This window comes from Corvus hawaiiensis, chromosome 7 (genome assembly GCF_020740725.1).
Source record: "Corvus hawaiiensis isolate bCorHaw1 chromosome 7, bCorHaw1.pri.cur, whole genome shotgun sequence".
Taxonomy (NCBI): Eukaryota; Metazoa; Chordata; class Aves; order Passeriformes; family Corvidae; genus Corvus; species Corvus hawaiiensis.
In genome coordinates, this window is record NC_063219.1 from 26,438,238 (window position 1) to 26,459,657 (window position 21,420).

At 44.2% G+C, this 21,420-nt stretch overlaps 1 protein-coding gene across 20 annotated transcripts in view; it reads left to right on the forward strand.

Annotated features, from left to right (window-relative positions):
• The window catches only part of BIN1 (bridging integrator 1), a 91,345-nt gene that overhangs the window by 16,626 nt on the left and 53,299 nt on the right, over positions 1 to 21,420 (forward strand). For 8 of the 20 annotated variants that reach the window (XM_048308628.1, XM_048308629.1, XM_048308634.1 and 5 more), the window contains exon 1: positions 13,217 to 13,435. The exons of 11 other annotated variants lie outside the window; for them this stretch is intronic. In XM_048308628.1, coding sequence (XP_048164585.1) covers positions 13,232 to 13,435 — 204 coding nt within the window. In that variant the 5' untranslated portion in view covers positions 13,217 to 13,231. Of the gene's footprint in view, positions 1 to 3,356; positions 3,473 to 13,216; positions 13,436 to 21,420 lie in introns of those variants that run through there. One more of the 20 variants, XM_048308643.1, reaches the window with a different exon arrangement.

Sequence of the window (21,420 nt, forward strand, 5' to 3'; positions counted from 1 at the left end):
TTGGGGCATGTTGCACCGATGCAACTAATTTCTTTTGTCTTCCGAACTAGTTCCTGCTAGTAACATGCGTATGCAGGAAAAAAAGAGACAGTTGGAGTAGCTGTGTTCATTTACGTGTATTAGTATATCTTGGGACCAATATCTGTGCATCCTGGATACTTCAATCCTGTCTTGTCCAAGCAATAAATTTCACTTTGAGAATGACCACTTGGGAATGTTCTTTAGGCTGGTTTTCACTTTTTTTACTTGATGTCCTTGGAAGGAAAAAACTCTGTGTGGCTGAGATGTAGCCTATGCAATGCTGACTCAAGGTCACAAAAGTAAACAGTTTTTCATCCCGCCCTCACCATTACCCAGTATTTAAAACCCGGAAGGCTGAAAGAGAGCCAGGAACATAATCAACATCCTTGTCCAGCTGGACTTGCCTACCTGTCAGAAATCTTGCCTTGCAAGAGTGTAGTGCTACCATACACAATGGCCCTAGCAGTGGTAAGGGACAATGTTCAGAGTTATTAAATTAAGCACCTGATTTTTTTATATCGTGCTTCCTCAGAGGCTATGTGAGAATACTTACTCCTCTGTGATAGGAAGAGAAGGTGGCATCATGGTTTGTGCAAAACTGAACAGTGCATCTGTGACAGAGGCAGATTTTCCTGGGTTTGAAGGGAACTGTGACAGCTTCTCCATTCCTTCAGTAATAAACATTAATGTTTGTTATTGACCTACATGTAATTCAGGGTAGCTTTGTATCACTATTGCATACTCCTTGTACAGCTATGGCCAAGTTACTTGTTCTCTAGAAGTCTCATTCTGACATCTTCAAATAATGAATAGGAAGTGGTTCTGTGTTGGGGTGAAAAAAAGTCTTTGAACACACGTGTGTGCCAAGCCTTTGCACGTAGCCTGCTCTCCTCCTGACAGTGCTGCTGTGATGTGGGTGAGACTGCCCTGCTCTCCATAGCAGAAATGTACTGGGTTTGTGTTGGCTGTGCTGGTGAAGATTGGCAGAGACAGACTGCCTCCTTTCAGAGAGCGTCTTTGGTTTATTTATGTCCCTGCTCTGAAGTCAGAGATGAGAAAGAAAGTGTTTTGTGCTTGCACTGGGGCAGTACCAGTGCTGTTGTGTGATGTGCTTGTTTCTTTTGATACAGAAGAAGGTTCTGTGCTTGTTTCAAAGGAAGATGTCCAAGCATTGCACGCTCACCCACAGATGCATGTGGAAAAATAGCTGCAGCTGGATACTCCTGTTCACAAGAAACTGGTGATCAGGTCTGATTCTGCATTTATTTCTTCCTTTCATCTGCTTAGCAAAGCACCTAAGGCCTAGATAGCATCAGCTGTGCATCGTTCAAGTTCCTACTTCCAATCACATCTTCCTTTGGATCTCACATGGTAATCCCCAGCCATCTCCATGCTTGGCAGAAAGCCAGGTGCTTAAGGCCTGGATACCCTCCTCAGCTACTGAGAAGGGCTTTCCCCAGAGAGATCCAGGGGAAGCCCTGGGAGCCTGGTCCTGTCACTGTGCTCCCAGGTCCTTTTTGTTGTCAGGAGTGCTCCTGCTTCGACTGTGTTTTCCTACTCTTGGAAAACCCGAAGCTGTCACGTCAAACAACTCTTCAGAGCTTTCTGTCCTCTAATCATACACCAGCCAAAACACAGTCAACCCTTACTCTTCCAAGTTAAGGCTTCTTTCTCAGGATCTGTGGTGTTCCACAGTAATATCTATTTAGTTGTTGTTCTAGATCCTCCTTGTTCTATTTTTTTCTTTCTCTTCCCATCATCTTTAACCTTTGCCTGTGGCAGCTGTGCAATCAAATCAGAATCCAGACGAAGCTGCCTCTTGGATCCCTGCCTGCATTTAATAATAGGGCTCTGGTTGTTACTGAGGAAATAACATTACAAAGTGCATTGGCTCTCCTTTCATTCAAAAGTTTCATTAGTGATTTGGGCAATATACGGTTGTTTTAAGCTCTTAACTGCTTTCCAGAGTTCATCCTGACAGGAGATAACACAATTGCAGAATGGTCTCATCAGGCTGAGAAACTGTCTCAAAAAGCTATGTAATTTTAAAAACAGTTTAGATATAAAAATAATTTAAAAATTTTTTATAGTTTAGATGATACGTCTTTAAAAATCTGATAGTAATGAAGTCTCAGAAACCCAGTGCTCAGTTTCTTGGAAGGTTTGTCTTGAGTGGACAGCAAAACCTATCCCAAAAGTTACATGAGCTGTGAAGATAAGTAGTAAAGTTGGTTTGGAGTTTTGCCATTACAATTTTATCTCCATGATATTTGGTCATACTCTGTGTGGCTGAGAACAGTAGATTCACACTTTTTTTAACACTTGAATCTCAGTGAGAACTTCAAGTGTTATAGAAAGGGTGTAAAAACTGAGGTTTGGAAATTACTCTTGGTGAGCAAAGCCAAAGTTTTCAGTCAATAAACTAGTTCCTAAACCACTGAATTTGAATGGGTTTGTCTGAAGTTGTGGCTGCATCTTATCTGCATCTCCCTTGTATAATTAAGAGTTCAAAAAATTTTGAAATGCTGGGACTAGAGCTCAGCAGCTTATCTTGAAAAAGAAAAAGGCTTGGCAGTGATTTTCCCACTGTAGGAATGGATGGGAAATTTTTAGAGTTGAAACACAAGTTTATACAAGTTTAGCAAGTCTAAATCTTGGTGTTTTCCAGATTGATAGAAACAGGAGACATTCAGCCCAGCCACTGAATCTAGTCCTTTAGCCCAAAATTCACCCTTACTCGTATGACTGACTGAAAACAATGGCCCAACAATTTACAATAGGGCATAAGAACAGCAGTGCTGCTTGGAAAATCAATCCTCCACTCCTTGTGAGCCATGCTGGGACATCAGAAACCATTGGTTGCTTTCAACCCAACCTGTATTGCTATTTTGAATGGAGGTTTGTTTCTCAATCCTGTTTCAGCATTTAGCCCTCACATTCTTGGTTTAGCACAAGGAGGGACAGTGATACAGAGGCAGGAGAGAGAGTGGGAAATGAGGCTTTTTCAGTGGCCTTCTTGGGAAAGCCTTTAAGTATTCATGAAACTGTGGCCTCTGCAAAGACTCCTCTGTGCTTTGGGAATTTCTCCAGTCCAAGGTAGATTTTCTTTCCATCCCCTGAGCAGGCTAGTTCCATTGTGGAACTGAGGATGGAGGGGATGCTGTATCCATCTGTGCTGGAGAATGTACTTCAAAGGAAGGTCCTATTGTTTCTTGCAGGAGATGAATTAAAGCAGAACTTTGGCTCTGGAAACTGCTACCATCAACTCTCTCACTTGGAAGTGATTAGGTGGCAGTACTTTTGAATGTTTTGTATATTTAAGCTGTCTACAGAAGATGGATTCCATGTCTCCTATGAAGTACCTGAAGGTTTTTAGGATGATACTCTTCTTAAAAGCCAGGTCCCTTTGATATGCAGTCCCCCCCAAGTGCAAGTCAGAGGTGCACAGAAGGTAGGAACAGCCTATATTCTTTCCTATCCCATCCTGTTTCCTAGCGCTGCTGGAATCGATCCGTGTTGATTCTGGCACAGTCCTGCGAAAGCCACCAGGGGACAAAGGCTCCTTTTGTTGGGAGCTGCAGCCCGGGGCATGGACGTGCTTCTCAGCACTTGCCTCTTGCTGGGACATCACGCAGTGATTCCAGTGTGATTTCAGAGCCTCCTGGGGTGCGTGTGTGTCTGGTGTGTCTCGGCTCAGAGTCGCCACACTGACCAGAGAGTGTTTCCTATTGTCTTATTCTGGGAGAGGAAGAAGAGAAAAGGGATGAGTGAGGTCGAGGTTTGCACAAGGGGAAGCTAAATATTGGGTGAGTGTGACCCTTTGTGGCCAGGTGCAGGTAACAGTGAATCAACAGGGACAGACAAACGTTGTTCCCTGTTCTCTTCTACCTTCACTCTTAAAGATACTTTATGCAGCTAATCTCAGTTGTGTGTTTGTTTTGGGATTTTGTTTTTCCTAAACCCTGTCTTTGTTCAGTAATAATGTTTGGTAATTTAACACCTTTGAAACTCTGCAGGCTGCACATCTCTGAAACTAAAGTGTGGTAGTTGGTGGGGAAAGGTGTTGGAGGAGCAGGTTGGGAATGGGGAATGAGCCAGGGAACACCCACCTGGTAAAAGAAGTTCTCCTCCCTTCTCAGGTTTCTGTTCCCCTCCATGGAAGCACTCCAGTTCCTGTCCTTGCTTGGCTGTGGTCACGCAGAGCTGTTTAAAGGCATGGGAAGTGAAACCTGTGGCAGGATAGGATCCAACGGGGAGGTTTTATTCTGTGCCCATGACTGATAAGGAAGAGAGTCAGCAGAGCACCTCTCTTTCCAGTGAGAACTCAAAAGCTCATGTTTAATCTTTGACACACTGTCCCATGCCCAGCAGGTATCTGCCACATTGTCCAATATGGGGGGGAATGGAGCAGCTGCTGACAGCAGCCTCAGTGCCTACCTCGTTCTTGCAGGTGATAGCAGAATTATTTGGGTGATGGCACTTGCCTCATGGGAATGAAGGCACAAAGATGTGTGCACATGCCATTTTTGCTTTCCTGAGATACCAGTGTGGATAGCAGCAGCCATGGAACACTTGCTGGTTGCTGTCATGACTCATTTTTATTAAAGCCACGCTGAGCCAAAATTAGTGTGTAGGAGCTGCCCAGGGGGCTGGTGTGACTGTGCTGGAAGGACACTCGTGTGAGCCAGCACGTGGCACACGCTGGCACCTGCAGCACCGAGGACTGAGGTGTGTCCTCTCCCGCTCCCAGCAGTGACCACAGCCATGACACTGGTGTTGCTGAATGTGGCTGAGGTAGGAGCCTTACTGGATACATAACTTTGGACAGCTGTACTGGCAGGCCTGGCATGGCTCTGTGTTTAAAGACCAAAAAAGAGATGTTACTTAGTTGCCCTTACTTCTGCCTGGGAATTACAGAAAACAGAGAAGGCTTTATAAGGTTTTTAGCAAGAAATCTCATCACTATGGTTCTTTTGTTTCGTACTCCATTCACTCCAGGTTTAAGTCTTTATTCATAATTGGAGTAGATTGTGCTGTGTTAGTCTTAATGAGGTGCTTGTTCTGTTGTCAGACACACCAGGTAATGGCTCCTGTTGGGGGGGTTAGACCTGGCAGACTGTGAGTTGTGTCTAAGGGGAAGGAGGTTTTTTTCCATTCCCATAGTTGAGTTGTATGTGAATGTGTCAGTGGTATTGAACAAGGTTCCCTTAAAACCATGAAGAGGAATGTACCTCATGAAAAAAAGTCTCATCCATATTCTAGATGAACTAGAGCAGGGCTTCAAACCTTTTCTTATATCATGGGGCCTTAATTTTCTTTTCCAGGGGTTTGGCCTTCTCTGTAAATGCCAGATATACAGCTTGCTTTCCATAGTTGTTCTTCATTGGCCTTGAAGTCTGCAGACCACATGCTGAAAATCACGAGACATTCTTTTGTGTTTATTGCCAGATCTGTAATTTCAACCCAGTATCTTCTGGCCTTGCTGTCTGTTTAACTCCCTGTGCTGTTTACAGTTGGGAAAAAAAAGTTGAACCACCATCCTACCCACAATCTAGCATGACTGTTGCAGAGTGAGCTCAGACACTTATTTTTTTTCCTAACCTGGTCTCCTGCATCTGGAATCCTGTGCTGATGAAACAGATTTGTTTGTGGTGATGGTCTAAAAACTCAGTGGGGTTTTTCTCCCCATTCTGAAGAAGTTGGATGAATGACACTGTACCTTTCATGTGTCATTTGTGTTCTTGGGGTACTTTTAAAGTAAAACTGGCAACCCCCACCCATGCTGTGTTGAACCACTAGAAGCACAGTATGTTGGTGCAAGCTGGACACTCCCATTCAAATATGAGCAAAGCAAAATTGCCTTCTCAGATCTGGCTGCCAGAGTGGTGAGATGGCTTTGCACCGAGTGCCTCCCTCATTGATCCCCTTGTCTCTGCTGAGAAGGATGATTTTTGGTGATACATGGTGGAGGTTGTTTGTGATGCCTGTGTTTGCCTGGCTGTCACTGTCCATCTCACCCCTGACTGACAGTTGCTTTAATGGATAATCAGAGAAGTAATAACTTCTACAGCAACTCTCACATGTCATCTGTGGCTGCTCTCTGATGCTTCCTACAGTGCCAGATCATCTGTTGTGGTTTTTCTGCCTTATTTCATGTATTGAATTCCTGCCCTTCCTGTTCGCCTTGAGCATAGATCTGGAGTGTCCTCCGCAGGTTTCATTCTCGGGGAATTTCATTTTCTGAGTAGGTGAACAAAACCTTCAATCACTCTCGTCCCTGAAATCTTAGTTCCCTTCTTTTGCTGGTTCTGGCTCTTCCCTGACTTCAGCAGCAGGAAGAACAGAAGCAGGCTGGGGAACCACCAGGATAAGGGGGTCTATGTCAAAACAAAAGTTACTCTTAAGTTACCTATGGAAAAAATCCACTGCAAGGAACTGGGCAAATGAGAAGGCCTCTGTTGTATTTCATGTGTGGGATGAAGAAGGGCAAAATCTCTTGCACATAATTATTTGGAATAAAAATGCTTTAGATGTTGACTTTGTAGTAAAGATTCAAACAGGTCTCTGTTCCAGTGACAAGCTTTTCAAAAAGCTGTTTGGGAGATTGATCGTTAACGCAAAGTTGTACATGACTGTCTGGAGACAGTTAATGTTTAAATGAGGCAAGTTTTAGAATAGATAACTTGCTCTGTTTGTTGTAACAAAGCATTTAAATGTATCCTGTGGGACAGAAGTACAAAAGCTTGCTTGGTCCCTTTTTGTTACTTGGCTTTCGCAGTAAATTTTGTGCAGCAGAGTGAGATGAATGGAGTGCTGGCACTGAAGAGCTCCTACACTGGTGAATCTACCTGAAGTTTGGTGCTTTTGTCACTGTGGTGGTGATCTGTACTGACAGTAAAACTCACAACACGACCTGACTGGTTACTGGACATAGTTGTAATGTATGAGTTAGAATAAAGTGTGAGTTAGAAAGCATACTGTGCTGAGTTTGCTCTTGTTCCAGTGTGTGCTGTCAGGTCGTTGTGTCTTACAGCATTACAGGCCATTGAGTCTTGCAGCAGCACTGCACAGCCAGCACTGAACAGCAAAGGAGTCTGGCCGCCTTCCTCTGAGGGCAAACTTGCTGCAAGGCTGGGACATACGTGTACATATTGCTGCAGAGTGAGTCCAGGACTAGAGATGTGTTAGGAGGTTCTTTGGTCCAGCTTCTTAAGTGGAATCCTTGAATCCTTCCTGGTCATCCAGTGTAGTGCAAGGGTGTCTATGGCTTGTCAGTTTAACATGTTGAATATGAAATGTAATGTAAGAGGCTGTGAATGTTCTTAGATACCAGTAGGAGCTTCTCTGTTCTGTATGTGTGACTTGAAGTGTGTTAGGTGGGGTTTCAAGGCACTGGCTCCTGGTACTGAAAAGGGAATCTAGAAAAAGTTTGTGAAATACAGAAATCTTGGCATAGAAGATTTAGTGACTTTAGACATAAAGATGTCCTGATGGTGTTCTTGCAGCCCATGTTGAATGACAGAGGGGACTTCACAATGCTGTGCAGTTGCAGTTATGGTGGCATAACCAAAGGTAGGCAGCAGTGAATGTGCATTAGGTCGAAACGGAGTGATGTGGTTAAAGAGGCTTGCTGTGATCCAGAGACAGCTTGAGTTGTATCTGAACTTGCTGCCTCCTGGTAATCCTTTACAAATAAACTCTTGGGCAAGAGGAGATAAAAGCAACTAGATGCAGTTCCGGCCCTCCTTTTGTGAGTGCTGCTAGCAATGGAATAAGTGTACTTTAACCACAGAAGGTCAGCAAGGCCTTCGGGCTCCATACAGACATTATGATTTTATTGTTAGCCTGTATAACAAGATTAGCACCAAATGACTCGCAGAACAAGTCAGGTGGTCTTTAATCTTCTGTATCTGGGTTGGTATGAAGACATTTTCATTATCATGACAAGCATCGTAGCTGAAAACTTTGACTAAATCAGGTCTTCAGTGACAAGTGTTTTCTGTAGGAACTCTCAACTTTAATAAGAACAAAACACTGAAAGAGTGGTGGGTTTATTTTTTTGGGGTTTTTTTGTTGTTGTTCTTTCTGTTTGGTTATTTCTGTTTGTTGTTTTGTTGTGGTTTTCTTCTTTCTTCTTCTTTTTTTTTTTTTTTCCCAAAAAGATGAAAATTCCCACAGGGAACACATGAAGTTGTTAAAGTTTTTGGTGGGAGAGAAAGCTCTGTGGTGATTTCAGAGGTGATGCTGAACTTCCTGACTGAGGTGGCAGTGGATATCACAGCTGAAGCTACAAGTTGTATGAGATTTCCTTCTGGAGTGCAGGTTCCTTTCTGATTCCTGGGATGCTTTCACTTGTGTACTTAAAAATTGCAAGCTCCTAGTGATTGCTCCAGCATGAAGATGTAATGTTCATAGTATTAATAAGTAGGTGAATCTTCATAATAAATGAAGTCTATGCTAAATAAAGTTTGTGCGTTAACGACCCAGATACTCCCCTGTATAGTAACTTCTCCTGTGATCATGGCTGACCTTTATGCAGCAAGGCCACAGGGCACAGCAGAGTTTGCCCCCATGCAGGAGTGAGCTCAGATCCAGACTAAAGTATCTTTATTTTGTCTCCATTTCAAGCTTCCTGTAAACAACACAATTGATAAAGTCAAAGCAATAAATCAGAACCACTCTGACAATATCAGTTTATATGTCATGTTGAAACTCTTCTGGAGAACCACTCTGACAGTATCAGTTTATATGTCATGTTGAAACTCTTCTGGAGTTTTCCTTACGTCGAAGTGAAGCTTATCCCATTTTTTTTAAATGAGAAACATTAACCTATGTAAATACCAGGTGCCTTTTGCTTATCAAATGCTGTGATGGGATGGGGAAGGGAGTTGTATTTTAAAAGTGGAGATCCTGGGCTGATAATGAAAATACAATTTGAGTTAATAATTTCTGGCAAGGTAACTTGTCCTCCTTGTAACTTCACATCTCTCCCCTTTTGCTTATTATCTGAGCACGGTAAGTTTATGGTTCTTCATTGTAACTGTTTGCAAAGGACTTTGATTTGTGCAACTTTTGTAGGATGGAACAGAGAAGCCCAGACTCTGACCCCTGAATTTCCAAGAGGCCCCTTAAACCCTTTTTGCAACTGTGCTGAGGGTGAAGTCAGCTGCACAGGAAGGGTGAGAACTGTGTGTTTGACTCTCCTTGCAGGAGCTGGGACCATTTAGAACTGTGGCACTGCTTCTATGTACCAGATGTGTAACAAAAGCATGTGAAGATGGGGAACAGAAGAACACAAGCAAGAGGGAGGCCAGGACAGAGTAGCAGGGGGTATAACTGAGCACGTGGGTGTCTTAGCAACTGTTGATTCTGATATTTGTGTCATTTTAATGATGGCAGAGGATTGAAGGAATAATGATTATGTCTGTAGACATACAAGTGCTTTTTAGTGGATAAACAGATAAGTAATGTGGTGGGCAAGGAGTGCTCAGGTACTGGTGGCTGTAGTTCCAGTGATATACATGCCTAGGGACTGAGGTGAAGGGTGTAACTCCCCTCCTTTAGGTACTGCCCAGCTTTGCTCCATGCAGAAAGCCACAAATCATGTCTTCCTTCTCATTACTCTACTTTTTCTATAGGTGCTGTCTCTGTTCTGCTTTGAAAGGTCTGTATTGGAAATTTAAAGTCTGTAGTATGTAACAAGACAATCCCCTTCTTTACACCCTTTCATATCCGGGATTCAAAACAAAATGAGGGGGCCTGGTTTTGTCCACAAGCACTGCCACAAAGCTGGAATCCTTCAAATAAAAGCAGTGGGGTTTGCTCCCAGGTTATTGAGTATCCACCAGTTTCCCAGAGAATCTTATATTTTCAGTGAGCCCTTTTTCAGAGATGAGAGATTCCAAATGCCAGGCTGCCTCCCTCTCACTCTGTAGTAGGATGTGACTGGGATGGTGCAAAGCAAATGCTGGTTCTTTGTGACACACCCCTGAAGGATGATGTAGGTGAGCTGAGCCTGTGCTCAGCTCAGCCTTCTCATGTGTGCTGCTCTGCAAACCAGGGGCAGCTGCATTGATTCATATATAAAATGTTCTTGTTTCCTATGAATCCAGTTGAAATTTCAGGCCTTTCCAAGTGAGGCTGTAACATCAAGTGGTGGCATATGGAGCTGGGCCTTGGGAGAGCTGCAGGTTGTTGACAGTTCCCCTGGTTATTAATAGCCACAGCAAGGGCTCGCAGATTCTGAGAACAGACCCTGCATTTGCTTTGGGGGAGACAGCTGGCAATGGTGTTTGATACAGCAATATGTCTCTGCCTGGCTTTTGATTGACAGTAACACAAACTTATTCTCCCAGCCATGACTTAAACCTGGTGACATTTACAGCAGAGTTAACTTCTCTGGTCTAAGTTTAGATGGTGATTTTGTGTTTGTCTGCGTGTGTGTGCTTAATAAGATACAGAAACAGGAAAGGTCTTCTGCAAATGAAAATGTAACCGGAATTTCAAACCATGGCTGAATGTGAAAGAGGGAGGTGTTAAACCTTCATGGATTTTCGTGGACTAGTTGCGGTAGATACTTGTTTAAGATACCAGAGTGTTGAAGGGTTATTGCCTATTTTGGCACTTTGGGTTTGCTCTCGTTAAATGTGTGGCAAATATTCATAACTGTGGGGCTGTCAGTATGACTGGGCGGTTTTGGGTTTTCTGGGCAAGCTGAACTTAGAATTGGCTGGTAGCCTTACCCCCACCTGTGCACAGCTAATGACATGTTTTGTGGGTGGATGTCCATAAGCCATCTGGAAATACCATGTGGTCTAAGCTGACTGCTGACATTTCATTTCTTGCCTTGCATCTCTGTTACGCTTCAGAAGAGTCTCCTGTTAATGAACCTTGTTGCAAGAGAAAAATCCTCCTGCCTCCCACAGCAGGCTAGACCAAGAGAGCAGAGCTGGCAATGTGCTTCTCAGCCTTGCCTTGAAGGATGAGGACTATCAGGGGAAGCATGTTCCGTTTAATCTTCAAGCAAATGGTACTGAAGCACAGTGAGAGAGAGAGAGGAGCAGATCCTTGTCCAGTGATGGCTGAGCCAGAAATATCCTGAGCTTATGCATAACTTGACACCGTTAAATGGTGCTTGAGTGAGAGCACTTTTTGGTCACTATTGCTTAGAGGGCTATTTCAGATTAATTACCCAAAGAGGAATGTTTTTGTCTCCCATTACAGACCTTTGGTAAGCTTCTGTTCTTTCAGGAATATGACTTTCTTCTGATGCTGTCTTTTGCAAGGCCTGGTCTGGCAGCAGATTTTTAACCCAAGCAGGAATATCTGCCTCTTTGACTAGGCCCTGAGGCTCCATATCCTCCACTAGGTGCATGAAGGATTTGCTCTAACGTTCCTCTGACATTATAATGAAAAATGTACCATGAAAGCTGGTGGAACTCCTCAACCCTCTGTGAACATCATGAACAACTTACTTGCTTCATGTTTCTGGAGAGGTGACATGTCACTTCAGACAGTGCTAACGGAGTTACTTGGGCAGAAAGGTGTGGTTTCAAGTGGTGCCCAGAGAAGCCATATGCATAAACCAGATGAACTGAGAACAACACCGGCATTTAGAAGAGTGGTTTCATCCATTCTTTATAAGACAGGAAAGCTCCTAGGTTTGGCTTCTTTTTTGTCTGAAATGAAGGTGCAAATGTACAATCAGGGTAGAGGTACTGGGTTGCATCAATGCCCTCAGAACTGCTCTGTCATGTCAGCAGTCCCCATGTCTTTATATCCACCTTACCTTGCTTCTGTGTTCCTTGTCAGAAACAATTGGATGCTTATGACAGGGGAAAAATTTGCTGGAAAGGGTTTTTTTATCATTCCTTGTCCCCTCTGCTTCCACTTCTTTCAGTCCTTGCTCTTCAAGTTCACAAAACTACACTTACATAAGCAGCACCAGCAGTGTTATCCACTGTCACTTGAGATTTGTGGAGTGAGCTGCATCTTTTTTCTGTAGGAGACTTGAAGATTTTCAGTTGAGTGTGCTTTGCAACCTTTCTGCCCTTTGCTAAGCCGGACACATGGTCCAGTTTCATTCTCATTAGTGTGATAGTGCATTAGTACTGCAGCACTTCTGAAGAGTAAAACTCCAGGGTCGGGATCCCACTGTAATCAAACAAATCTGGAACAAGAAAGGCCTTTTGCCTTGAGGTCACATACGATGAATGATGATACAAAGCAGACCAGGCTTTTGGAGCTGCACTGATGCTGTAATTGGCAGTCCTGGTTGCCTGGATTTGGGATTTTCTGGGGCATGGAGTACCAGGGTGAGAGAGAAGAGTTGGTCCATCAGCACTCCTGTGAATGAAAGGAGTTCTGCTGACTGATGAATCTGATTATTTCAGCAACTGTGTATGGGATAGAACTGAAATCCCTAGGCATTCCACCATGTGACATCTGTAAAGATATGAGTGGTAGATTGGTACTGCCTTTCTTAGAGGAAAATAGAATAGGAAATACTTTTTCTTTCTGCACTTCATCAAATAAAGAGATGTTTTGAGCCATTTCTAGCTGCCTAGTGCTCTCCGTGAAATACTTTGTGGCAGTTTTAAGTTACTGTTCCTGTGTTGTTTCATGGGCCTGTTTTAATGTTGGTGAATGTATGGTGCACAGCAGGAATAAAAACAATCTGAAGATCTTTTAACAGACCCCCCCTCCAACTAATTTATAGTGACCAAATTTCCTCAGTGTGCCTTTTTCTTCTCCTTAGGGAGTGACAGCTCATGTCCACTTGTTCGTAATATATTCAGCATCTGTCGACACCCTTCCAGCATGAAGCTGAGCAGAGCCATCTTGTCCAAGGCTGGTAACTGAGCTCTGAGACTGCCATCAAAAATAAAAGCTGCTGAGCTTGAACCAGATCTGGATATCTGAGAACTGGAAACTGTGAAGGACAGAAGCGACTGCGTTGATAACTAGGAGCACTGCATGCTTTGCCATGTACCTTGTTTAAGGATTTAGCAGACAATGCTGCTGCTTTAGCATATGAAGGAGCCCTCACTCTTTAAAGTAAATCAAAACAAAAAAAGCAAAAGCACCCTGAGGTGCCTCTCCCACTCTGGCTTCATCTCCCAAACTCACAAGATACAGATACTCAGCAGTCCCTGCTGTCTGGTGCAGGTGTGGCAGAACCTCAGCACAGCACTCTTGCTGCCCTGTGCTAATGTCAGCTGAGCTGTGCTCTCTCAGCTGCCCTTGGCATCTTCTTCCACATAAGAAAAAGACACTTGAGAAGTCTGCACAGCTCTATGTTGAGGACATAGTTGCGATCCTTTGGGAGGAGGGGGCAGCTGAACTCATGTCATTGCCTGCTGTGGGAACATACGTGACTGGTAACAGGGGGACAGCATCCCCTTTCACACTGCTGGTAAATCCGTGCCTGATGTAGGTGGCGAAATGTGGAAGGGCAAGGGCCCTGTTCTCCCCAAATGGTGCAATCAAGAAATGTAATTTGTACTGTACCTGATACAGGTGTGGTGAGTGTCCTTGTGTCCTTCACCTTGGTTTGTGCTTTTGGGAAAAAACAGTGAAGCATTCTGGATTGGCCTTTGCAGAGATGAAAGCATTTGCTGCCAGGCCAACCAGGTGGTCTTGGCTTAGTCTCTGTGGTATCTTCCCTCTAAAGATCTCCAAGTTCAGGGTCCATCTTGCTGGTATCTAGTAGAGCAGATCTCCTTGATGCAAATGTGTTCACAGTAGTTGTTGTTGGAAGGAGAGAGCTTGTGCTTGGCAACCTGTTCTGAGATGGAAGAAAATCGAGAGACTGGTCGTATGACTCAAAAAACCTGCTGATTTGTTCAGAAATGTCTTTTTTCTATTGACCACTGAGAGGGTGTTACTGTAGGGTCTTGAATAAAAGAAGGCTTCTATATTGCCAGTTTTAAAAATCCTTGTAAGCGTATTTTGAGCTTTTCCTTGGACAGGTAATAAAAACCACTGGACATACTGCTGTTAAGGGAGCAGTTCTAGTAATGATTTTTTTCTTTTCCTTTTTTAAAAAATTACTTTGAGTAACATATTAGGTGGAACAATGAGCTTGGGGTGTAGCTTTTAAATATTTGCCAGTGATATTGGGAAGCTCTTGAGTTTGGGGTTTTGGAGGTTTTTTAAGTTTGTACTTTTTTCTTTAGCACTCAACTGGAGCTATTAAAGAGTAATATGAACAAATTTTTTTCCCACTGAGAGTGCTTATCTGAAGTAAAAGCAAGGGAATGCATATGGAGCTTTCCCATTTCTTCAAAGAGCTTGTTATTTATAGGCTTTTTGCCAAAGCTGATGCCACAAAAAATTGACTGAGCCCCTGGGCTTTGTGTACCCTTGAATGCTATCTTTATTTTTTTTCCTTAATGAGTCTGTATGAGGCTGGAATCAGCACAGATTAGCTGCACAGTACTTACTGTGCTTTTTGGTTTAGAATTCTGACTTGAACAAGTCCCACTGCTGTGTTCTGGGAAGCCAAGAATCAACCCATCCCACTTAGATACTGTAGCCCAGTTCTGTGGGAAGTAGCAGTGAGCCTCGTAAGAATGTAAAGGACTACGAACATTTTTTTAAAGCATTACTTGATGACAATATACTATAGTTAGAGACAGTGTTAGCAGATCCTGATAGTGAAGGCTTCCCAGAGTGGGAGTGGCATTAAGGCAGGGAAATGTCAAAGCCCATTTTAGATAAGTGATTTGATCACAGCATGGAAATTGAAGGCAAAGTGTTTGGTACCTTCTTGAGAAAGAATTGAGTGTTGTCAGTAGGGTGGGAATGGGCTGGGGAGAAACTGTTGTAGGTTCTACTCCAAAAACAAAGATGCTTTTAATGTGGGTCCTCAGGGATGTTGGTCTTGCTGAGACAGAGAGTGGGGTCAGCAGATGTTATTGCAAATTCTGAAAACAGTAGAAAGAGAAGAAGAGGTAAACAGGGAAATGAAAATCATCCTGGCCTCTTTCCTAGTGCAGAAGATTAACTGGGCTTCTGGCCCCATGTCCAAGAGGGCTTTTATCTTGGGCACAGGGTTCTACCTATGGGTATAGCAATTTTGACCTGCCAGGCAAGACAGGAGTTCTCCAACAACAGCATGCAGGACAGGTTCTTGAGCTCCAGGTACAGGAACAGCCTGAGATCCACTAAACCTGTGGAGGTAGTTGAGGGAGAAAGGTCCAGAAACTGGGGTTAGACCTGATTCTTCTCTTTGTGGTCACCTAAGGTCCTAAGACACTCGATGTCCTGTGTATTTTAAGATGCTGACTTTAGCCTGGTGAAACTTGTTGCCATGAACTCTCTCTTGAGCCCATTATGGGGAAGCAGGTTTTCCAGGAAATAATTCTGAGTGAGAAAACTGGAACTTTATTTTTTTCTATATTGACTACAGAGTGAGAGAGAAGGATGAAACATGAAATGCAACTCAGTGTGACCACAGTGAGTCACGTTAAACTTGAGAAGTGTGTCCTGAAGGTGCAGGTCACAGTGAGGCTGCTGTTTAACAGCTGTCAGAGGAAAATACTTGAGATGAGCCTTCAAGGCAATGCAGCATGACTGGCTCCTACAGAAATTTTTTAATACAGTAGTATTTAGGAAAAGGTGGTGGCTCTTTGACACATACATGGTGTTCCTTTGGCTATGCATGCTGTTACTATCTAGTCACCCTTGGGTTTATATTGTACTTCGTGTTGTATGGAGGAAGGAATGGGGTCTTTCTGAATAGGATTTTTTTTTTTACACAAAGTGATTGACCTTCACTGAAGCTGTCATCTTCTGGATTTGGGAAGAACAGCTTTGGAAGGGCCTTACAGGGTCTGTCTCTTCTGTAGAGTGAGATCAATCTGGCTTAAATCACACTCGAGATGCTTGTCTTAAGGTCTTTCATTAGCAAAGGACCTTCATGCAGTCTATCCTAATGATTTAAAGTCTCTACTGTTCACATATTTTTTGGCTATGTGAACTGAAAATAGTATTTTTAGTTGTTTTAGAATATGGCTCTAAGCATGAAAATTCTCACATAGTTTAGCTATAGGGACACCTGTGAAAATCAAACTCAGTGTGTCTTGAGCTGAGCACTGAAAACTGGTCATCTCCTCTCTCTGTTCCTCTCTTATTTGCCAGCTGGAAATGCCAGAGATAAATTTGGTGACTCTGTGACATGCTGACCAAACACTCCTCCTTACAGCTGGATGGATGTGACATTAGAATGGCTTTTCCAGGTCATTCAGGAAGTCTCTAACAAAATGCACTATTGAACCCTCATTTCCCAACACTTAGTTCTGTAACAGAGGCAATGTCCTGTCTTTGTGGGATCTATTGAACCTTGTTAGCAAGTAAGAAGCAAACAAGAACTGCTCTGTGTGTGCCAAGTTTGACATTGCCCTTTCCCATCTTCCGGTGATCCAAGGGCCTTGGTGATTGCTCAGCTATGGGAATAATTTCCTCAATTTAAAATGAAACGTTAATATGTTTGGTGTTTCTTCCTCTCCACCCCCATCTTCCTTTGTCCAGTTGTATGAAAGAAAGACTTAATTGTGTCAGGCTTGCATGAGGAAAGCCAGGCTGTCCCCGAAACCAGCCTGGAGTCAGGCATGGAGGGCAGGAGGACATGCCCTGCTCCTGGGGAGGTCTGGAGGGGGAGCAGATTCCCACTGCCGCTCGTGCTTTTCTCCCCAAAACTGAATGCAATAACCTAAGTATTCCATGAGCACAAATCTGCTTCATTGAACAAGTCACATTGCATCTTGGCACAGAAGAAATGAGGCTTAAAAAAGCTTATGAAACTTCCTTTGTTTGTACCTTATTAAGTTACGTGGCTTTGTGCTTTCCATCTGACTTGGACACTGTTTTCTTCTCTTCCGAGTAGAATGTCTTCCATGGAATAACAGGCAGCAGCCTGGCATCAAGGACTTATTTGTTCTGTTGCTAGTTGTCCCATTGGCACATGCCAATTTATTGCAATTCAAAATTAGCCACAGTAGTTACTGGCTTAGTGCCCACTTGGGACTTGGAGATTATGCACTGGAATTGGCAGACACAGCAAAAGTCAGAGGTGGTGTTGGTGAGGGGTGGAGAGGTCAGGAGATGGAGTGATTTAGGGGCAGTGGGCCCATGTCAGTAAGATATAAGTGCAGCCCCTCTCTGATACAGTGGGGAGTAAGATGTGGACTTGCAGGGCTGAAGTTCCCTGGCTGTGGGCTTAATGACTTCCCCTTCATCGGGGCTGGACCACTCTAAATTCAGGTGTTTCAGAGGCAGATTTAGCTTTGACACAAAATAAATGCTTTTATTTTATTGCCTTTCTGCTCATCAGTTGCATTCCCTAAACTGGCCCTTGGCCTGGGTGACCCATATGCCGTGAAAAGTAGAGTTTTACTAGATTATTGGTTCACAGAATGAGTCTACATGGGGTTTGTTGAGAATATTTGGGGCTTCAGGGCTTTTGTTGTGTTGCGGCATTGATATTTCAAAAGGGAGCGAGGGAAGGTGCTGACTGAGAACTGTGGCTGCACTAAGCAGCTGGCATATATTTCTTTATTAGAAAGCATAAATGTGAATATGTTACAGTTGCTTTTTTGAGCAAAGCTGAACTGCCTTTTAGTTGGTCTGATACTGCTTCTTGATGCTGACAGCTGCTGCATTGCCAGCAAGTGTCTGTCCTTAATGGGGATTGCTGTTCTGTGTCAGAGAGTTTGGTGGTCACAGGGCTCATGCCCCGATCTCCATTCCCTTCCTGCCCAATTCTTGAAGCAGAGCTGGAGACCCTATACTAATCAGTGTGGGGGCTTGCCTTTCAGGAATATTTCCACCTGTAACAAACCTGGGAAAAAAAGGGTAAACTGCAGCCAGATAAGATGCTTCCTTTTGAGTCCTACAAAGCTGTGGTATTTAGGTAATACTCAGTCATTGTGTGAATCTAATGGTCTTTGAGGAAAACCTGCAACTTGGATATCCCAAAGCACATTTTCAAATTTGCTAAGAAAAAATGCTGTTTTTAAAGTCTATTTCATGCCTTTACTTCTCTGACCATTGCTAGCAAATGTCACATCTCTGATACGAGAATTTCTGTATTTCCCTTTTGCTGCTTCCTTACCTCGCTTCTCAAAGTGTAGCAATTCCAATCTTAACTGCAGATAGTTCTGCCCACAACAGCAGATTACAAACACATCAGTGATATGAGAGGAATGTGATTATTTACTGATTTGTTAATAGCATCTTGCCTTCTAGGTTCTTAAAGTGCTTTCAAAACTTCAGTTGAACTCTGAGTCTCCTTGTTTTGCTTGTTGCTTTTACTCAAATGCAGGAAAAACTGAGGCTCCATGGGTGGAATTTGGCTCTCTTTGGAGATGCTACAGTAGCTGGTCTGTGCCTGTTGATTGTAAATGTGTGAGAAATGCAGAGCATTTGCAGGTCTAGCTATAATTATTAGAAGAGAACTGGTTTCTGAGAAACGCTGGAAAAGATGTCTGGTGCCTGAGGCCAAAAACGCTGGCTGGGATGACAGCCCCATCCTGTCACAGTGAACTGTACTAAATCAAGACTGAAACCCACAGCAACACTAGAGCCTCCTCTGAAATCTGTTTCACAAGGTGTTTTGTCGGATTCATACAAAGAATTCCCTTCTTCACCCTAGCTTGCACCATCTTGAAATGGGCCCTATCCTTAAGCAGGGCCAGGACTCCTGAGGTCAAGGGCAGACCAAGGAGCCTAGCCATGGTTGCTGCTTAATCTTTTAAATGCCAGATCCATGCCTGCTTCTGGTGTGGTTTGCCACCAGACAGCAGCTGATGCATCCCATCATCTCTGATCTGCCCCGAGATCTGGGAGCTGCGGTGGAGTCCTGTCTCCTGCCCTGGTAAATCTGCTCCATTAATAGCTATCAAAGGGCCTGAAGTTTCCATCCGAACTTTATCTGGCTTTGCAGTGAGCTGGAGGATTAAAAACTGTCGCAGGGGAAGGGAGGGAGCAGCCGTGGCTCACCCGGAATAGCCTGACCTATGACGGCACGTACCAGCCTGGGGAGGGGAGTTGTCCTGTGAGCTCACGGGTTATTAGCAGTGAGCACAGACATGTCTGCAGTCAGCAGCACACCCAGGGCCATCTGCTCCATCCCTGCCTGGTTCAGGGAGTCCAGAGGGATTTGTTTGTACAACTTGCCAGCACAGCTCTTTGATGGGGGAGCTGGAGTAGGCTTGAGGGCCAGCATTGCGGCGCCATCCTTCTGTGTTGCTCAGATGACTTGGGGTTTGACCTCTGGGCTGTTCGTGTGGGGCAGATCTGGTTATGAGAGAGAGCATTATGAGAAGATAACCCCTGTCCTGCTGCAGGATTGTTGTCTCTCTGCTATGTCATAGCAGGTAAAAAAGGGATCATTATATGGCCAGCAGACATGGGGCACAAGCCTTCTTCTCCCAGATGGGGAATAGCGTAGGAAGCAAGAGCAGGGTTTTTTGTGTAGCCAGGGATTCACTTCTCACAGCCTCTCTCTTGTAACTAGTTTTGTTTTCCTTGCTTTGTTCTTCTGCTGACATCCCCAAGTCACCTGTTTAACCCACCTCTTGTCACCACTGTGGAATCACACAGGGTTTCTCCTTGCTTCCTCTCTCCTCATTCAGAGCTGCTCCCCACCTGAGCTTCCCTGTTACAGTGGGAGCTTTTTCCTTAGAGATAGACTGGGAGTTAGAGCCCTTTCCAGTGCCCAGTATTTAGCAGGAATTGTGCAGAGCACCTCAGCACAGTGGAACAAGATTTTCCCAGCTGACCAGATGATCCCAGACTAAGTGTGCATGTTCCCCAGGGGGCAATGGGACTGGAAATTAACTCCTTGGATGTGCTGGAAGCAGACACGTGGCTCTGTAATGAATAGTCTGTGAGTGCTGCTCAGTGTTTTTCACCAGGAAGCACTGAGGCTGTTCTAAACCTTTGACCCTGGTGACATACTCCAGATTCCTCCCAGTTAATTGCTCTCCTTCCCTCCCCTCCAGGCCTGAAAGCATCACATCTCCTGACTGGCCAGACAGATGCATTGCCCTGTAAAAGTCTCCTCTATATCCCCAGTAATTCTATTGATCTGCACATTGAGAACGTCATCTGTTTTGGAATTTACAGCTTGCATACTTTGTTGTTATCAGTGATGGGTGCTATTGGTGTGCCTGCTCTTTGAACACCTAGGAAGTCATCCAGCAGGTGGGAACTCTCTGCTCCATAGATCTGGCAGCTTGGGGGAGTGCAGCTGAACAATATCTGGAGGAGGTTCCCCATACCACCTGATAAGAAAGATGGGGCCATACTGAATCCTTCTCTCCTGCTGGCATGGCAGAGGAATGTGTAGCCTCAGCAGCAGTGTTGCTGTGGAATGTGCTCCCCTTTGCTGGAGTGGGTGAGCACAGGAGACACCAGTGTCTGGTCTACAAGACTCTGCCAGTACAATCAACATTGCTTCTTCTCTCTCCAACAAGCTCTTATGTGCCAAGGGTTTGTGAGGAAGAAGGGAATATGCATGCTGTCTATGTCCTGCTGTGTAGACAGATTTACCAAGCACATTAGGCATTTGTAGCTGCAGTGTTTGTTGCTGGCACTTGAGCTGTAGAAAGTTGTGCTTGTAATTCTGGAGGTTCTTGATTCAGCTCTTGGTGACAAAGAGAGCACTCTTTGTGTGTGTATCCTTTTTCCTCCTTTTGCTGACATTGGAGTACCTCAGCAATTTCTGGAGGTGAAGAGAAGCTGTTGAACAGAGGGAGAATGAAAAACAGTGAGTCCCTCCTAGACATTTAATCCCAGCTGAAATAAGGGGATTTAGGAGCTGGATGCTGAATGACTGCACTGATTCATCACGTCTACCACTACAGTCAGTTACTGTGGTGAGGGCTAAGATTGGAATATCCATTCATGTATGGGGGAGAGAGGAACTGAGATTAGCCAAATAGGCGTAACAGGTGTCCTCCACCTCAACAGTATAAAAATAATGAGAGTGGGCCAGTAGGTGCATAGCCAGTTGGACTGAATGATTGTTGTAGGTCACTTCAAATTGAAAATATTCTGTTCTACATCCCTTTGCATGATCCTTTTCAATTCCATTTTAGGGACTAATCATGAAAGACTGATCCCTGCCTTGCAGAGGAAAAATTCCCTGTGTGCTCTCTGAGAAGATCCATGCCTAGCAAAGGCAGCTGGAGGAAACTGGTTTGGGTGACTGTCACGGCTCTCTGGTAGTCCTTCAGAGTCTGGAAACACTTACTAATGGTCTACCTGAAGACCTGATGTCAGTAACAGACACCTGCTATTTTCATCTTAATCCCCTTCTCACCAAAAAGGGCTGAACGTGATAGCTGGGGTCTGTGGGTAAAGGGCTGCTCTGCTGTGCTCAGCAGAGCAAGG